Source organism: Vigna radiata, chromosome 8 (genome assembly GCF_000741045.1).
Source record: "Vigna radiata var. radiata cultivar VC1973A chromosome 8, Vradiata_ver6, whole genome shotgun sequence".
Lineage (NCBI taxonomy): Eukaryota > Viridiplantae > Streptophyta > Magnoliopsida > Fabales > Fabaceae > Vigna > Vigna radiata.
The window spans coordinates 7,692,807-7,697,744 of record NC_028358.1 but is presented as its reverse complement, the minus strand read 5'-3'; the positions used below and the strand labels follow the sequence as shown (position 1 = coordinate 7,697,744).

Sequence of the window (4,938 nt, the reverse complement as noted above, 5' to 3'; positions counted from 1 at the left end):
GCTTATGTTCTTACAAGGTTGCATTACCCGAAAGGATAAGCTGGAGAAAGAGTAGTAACATAACCTTTATAATGTCAAAGCAATTGTATATTTCAATCTTTTATCTCAATTTTCATCCGCACTTTAATTCTGTTAGATATTTGAATTCACTTTTCTAAATACACATTTTTGTGTATTTTATTATATATTGTATAATGTATTGTTAATTCGAAAGTTTTGTTTGTCTTTTATCAAATATATAAAATTTTTAGTTATAGGATGCAAATATGAGATTATTTAATTTTTTTTTATAAAGCTATAAAGTTACATACAGATTTTGTTGTATGTAATTATATACAGATATTACATATGGATTTTTCTGTATATAATTATATACAGATATTATATATGGATTTTTTGTATATAATTATATACGGATATTACATATGAATTATTCGTATGTAATTTATATACAGACTATTTATATGTAAATTACATTCGGATATATTCATATATAATTTTATCTACACTCCTGTTATATACGAAATTTTGGCCTATGTAATCCGTATATAACACCACTTTATATATGAATTTTAGAGGTTATATACGGATTCTGATCGAATGTAACAACAATTTTTACTTTAACATATTGTAAAAATTTAAACATCATAATTTGATTTGACTTAATTCACTTTACCTCTATACAATTCAAGTAATCTCTCTCAACAATTACCCACCAATAATCAAGCTTTTAAGCTTAAATCTAATACCAATATTTAGATTAAGTGTTTCTTATTAAGCCACATTTTGAATAGGAATTATTTTCAATATTTGGCACAAGTAACTATTTTAATTATGATTAAAAAAATATAAATTATCAATGCGTAATAAGTAAATTAAAGAAATATAAAAATAATTACATTGACAATTTTAACAATAATGACAATGATGATGATGACAATGATTGAATTAGAAAAACCATTGTGTTTTGCCATAACTAAAAATTGAAATAAAAACATGAGTCATAGTAAGTACAAAAGTCGTACATTTGTCTTTTGCCATTTATTTTTATACTTCCACATTGTAGTAATGTAAAGAAAGGGTCCTTTTGGTGTTGACAAAGGAAAGGTTATAGAAAAGCCAAGGAGGTATCCCCGTTACATTTTAAGGGTTCCTCCGGTGCTACCAGCCCTAAATGCTTCAACTCTAGTTGATGTTGGGTCATCACGTCTAGCGCACACGACTTTGGGTAAGGAAGCACATATGAAGTTCATTGATGACACATTGGAATTTGTCAGATTACCACAACAAATGTGCTACCTCCAAAAGAAATAAGACTTCAAAATTAGAACATTTGTCTGTATTGTCTAAATTGAGACATTTGTTTGTATTGATCGTATTATCCGCAGGTTCATTGTTGTGGATAGGAAATGTTGTCCACAACACATGAACCTGCTGTCAAATTTATTGATAGATTTATCGACAGATTGGTCTATAGGTAATGTAATCCATTTTCATGTCATTACCTATAATCATGATCCGTTAGTAATTATTGACGATCATGATTTGTCGATAATGTAACCTGTTTTGTCATGTCATTATTGATGGATTGTGACTCTCAGTAACTACCGACAATTTGATGTCGTCAGTAATTACAAATGATCTTAGTTTTTCGGTAATTAATGATGGGAGTATAAGTCATCAATAATTATTAACGAATAGACTTTTGATAATTATTGACAATCTATTGGTGATTATTTTTGAGAATGTATTTATCAATGAAATTTCAATCGTCAAAAAATTAATATTATTGATGAATTTTAGTATTTATAGACAAACATGATTCATCGATAAACTAAACTTTTATTGTAGCGATAGTTTCCAACTATACAAGGTCAATTTCCATAAGATAGTCGAACAAACAGGTTTAAATAAACATTCATACGAAAACAACAGTTAAAATGAGATTAACCAAGAATTCAAACAAAATAAAGATAGAAAACTAATTCATAAATTTTTCGTTCCATATACTTAGGCGACAAAATGATGTCAGTGAGCATATTTTTTTATCTTTCCCTTTTACAAATGTGTTATGAGAATTGAATTTGTGACTTAATGGATTTACTATTTGGTTAAAAGTCATGACTAAATACTTTATTTAACTTTAAAATATTGTAATAATTTAAACATTTTAAGCTTAAATCTAATACCAATGTTTAGATTAAGTGTTTCTTATTAAGCTACATCAAAAGTTGAACCTGAATAATTTTCAATATTTGGCACAAGTAACTATTTTAATTATGATTAAAAAAATATGAATTATCAATGCGTAATAAGTAAATTAAAGAAATATAAAAATAATTAAAAACTGACTAAATTTTTAATATTACATATTACATTAAATAAAAAAAAATAGTCAACAACATTGTCAAAGTTGATAAATAGTACATTCATCCAAAATCATACCCTTAAAAATATGGTGCATTAAATAAGACTTACATAGATAAAACCATATATGTTCTCTACCTAGAGACCGCTTTCCCCAAATCTAGGGTGAAGTTATAAGAAGTTCGTTCCTTCCTGTAATAAGAAATTATGTACCAAAATTATAATAATTTAATTTCACTGAATAATTGTGAATTAGAATTATGCATATATGCTTTCAATATTATGGACAAAAGAATGTAGTACACAATAAAATAAATTTAAGGAATATTCATATAAATTAATAATGCAAGTGTGAACATAAATTTATTTATATGATGTGGTAACATCAATAGACAACAATATTATTATTATTTTTTTAATTTATAAAACCTAAAGAAGATTGAAGGACAAATGATGGCAAACTCCTTAAGCTAGGTTAGGCCAAAGCTTAGAAGGATGCAATGGAGGAGTGTTTCCTTGGATGAATGATGAGGAAATGTGGTGGTAAATGGTCCAAGGATGATGAGCTATTGTATGAATGGTGTAGAAGCTCAAAGCCTCTAGGAGATATGATGGTGGTGGTGTAGTGTTTGATGGCTTCAAGAAAGGTTAGGCCAACTCAAGGAGGAAGGTGACTAGAGGGGCCTCATGGGTTGCTCTAGTGTTGATCTAAGATGAGTAGTATGGCCAAAAATGGGCAGCATAACATTACTCAAAATCAAAGATGAAATACAAGGGTGGGGACACCTCTATTTATAGGCCAAGGGTGTCTCCTTCTAACCCTAAAAGCATGATCTCCCACCTTTGTTCTCATTGGCCAAAAATGAGGCCTTCTAACCTCCAATGGTGGGAGGACATGTGGCCACTCACAAAACACGATCCTCTCCATTCCTAGAGTGCCATGTGGCCACTACTAAAAGCAAAAACTCTCCATTCCTAAGGTGCCATGTGGCTACCTTTTAAAAAGTAAATCCTCTCTAATGGAAGCATGACACATGGCATACACTTTCCACTTGGTTTGGATGTCTAACTTTAAGGAAAATCTTATGCTACTTAAGCCTTAATACAAGCCTTAAACAAACCTAAACTACATGGCCTAATACAATGGCCTAAATTCCTACGCTACTCTTCAATCCATGCTTCATGATGGCTCCAAGGTGGTCCTCAAGGTAGAGTTGACACCATCTTCAAGGATGACTTTCACTCTCTTGAAAGTGCTTGACCGTGGCTATGGAATTTTCCATCAACAAACCAAAATAATTATTCTCATATATGAACTTAAAATATATAAAATAGAAATTTTTTTATCCATAATATTGTAAGACAAATTATAATCATACCTATCCATGAATCATTTTTATTGAAGTTATCATCTTGATCACTATCTCTGTCAACTTCATGCAAAGATCTAGTCTCCATGCTTAAACATCTTGGGATGTATACATTATGGTAGTAATTTACCATGCATTTCAATGATTTAGATGNAAAATGCTTCATGGCAAGCTTCCAAAAATTTCTGGTCTTTGAAGATTTATTAAATTTCATTAGAGATTCAAATTTCTTATCCTCTTCTAATGTCCATGACTGTGAAAATTCTTCTTCCATTTCATCAAACTTCCAACTTGAAAATGTCACGCCAATCTCCAATTTCAAAAGTTCTCTTGCTTCCTTAATGTGTAATTTAACACATTCATCTGATCCTGAATTTTTACAGTAACATGAGTCAGGCCTACCTTCCCCAATTCCTTNTNTGCAGCTTTCACTAATATTAGGCATTGGCCAAACTTGAACACCTAGCCACTTTGAATCATCATCATTATTTACATTTGNTATGCCTTCCCACTTAGGAACTTCAGCTTGAAAACGAGATCCAACAGGAATAGCTGGCCTTGGAATTTCATTATCCTCTGATAATGACTTGTTATGTGTTTGATGTAGCTCAATATCTTCATTTTCTAAGTATGAATAATGTGAAGTCTCATTTGACTTATCAAAATCCCTATTGAGCGACGATTCTAGAGCTTTTGAAAATTTCAAAGTTGATTTCTCCTTCATTGATGTCTTGGTACTATTAGTAGTAGCAGACACCAAACATTGACTATATTTTATCATCTAGGATTTCATTTTCTTTACCATGTTTCTTTCTATTGATATGTCCATGGACATCACTTTCATGACATTTCATATATTGGTCAAATTTCCTCTTCTGAAAATAAGAGAACAACATTTTAGTTAAAAGAACTAAACTATTAAAAAGGGATAAAAAAATTCTAACAAATTAGTGGTATTTTACATTTGCAATGAAGAATTCAATTTGAAAAATCATGAGAAAAAAGTAATATCTTAAAACACTAATTTCGAATTAATTAAAAAAATAAGTAGATTTAAGGTTAATAGTGTATAAAACACTTAATATAGTTAAGGCTGTATAATATAAGTGCAAAATATCATACAATAGGATAAATATGGAAATAGTACATACCACACATTTTGCATTAGGATTCAAAAGTACCTCAATCTTATCCATTATAT

At 29.8% G+C, this 4,938-nt stretch overlaps 1 protein-coding gene across 1 annotated transcript; it reads right to left on the bottom strand.

Moving 5' to 3' along the window:
- Nucleotides 1-2,214: 2,214 nt before the first annotated feature.
- On the bottom strand, nucleotides 2,215-4,518 carry LOC106770168 (AT-rich interactive domain-containing protein 1-like). The gene is made up of 2 exons (XM_014655990.1): nucleotides 3,747-4,518; nucleotides 2,215-2,237 (listed from the first exon to the last, which is right to left on the bottom strand). The coding sequence occupies exons 1-2, from the start codon at nucleotides 4,516-4,518 to the stop codon at nucleotides 2,215-2,217; spliced, it is 795 nt and encodes a 264-aa protein (XP_014511476.1).
- Between the last annotated feature and the right edge of the window lie 420 nt (nucleotides 4,519-4,938).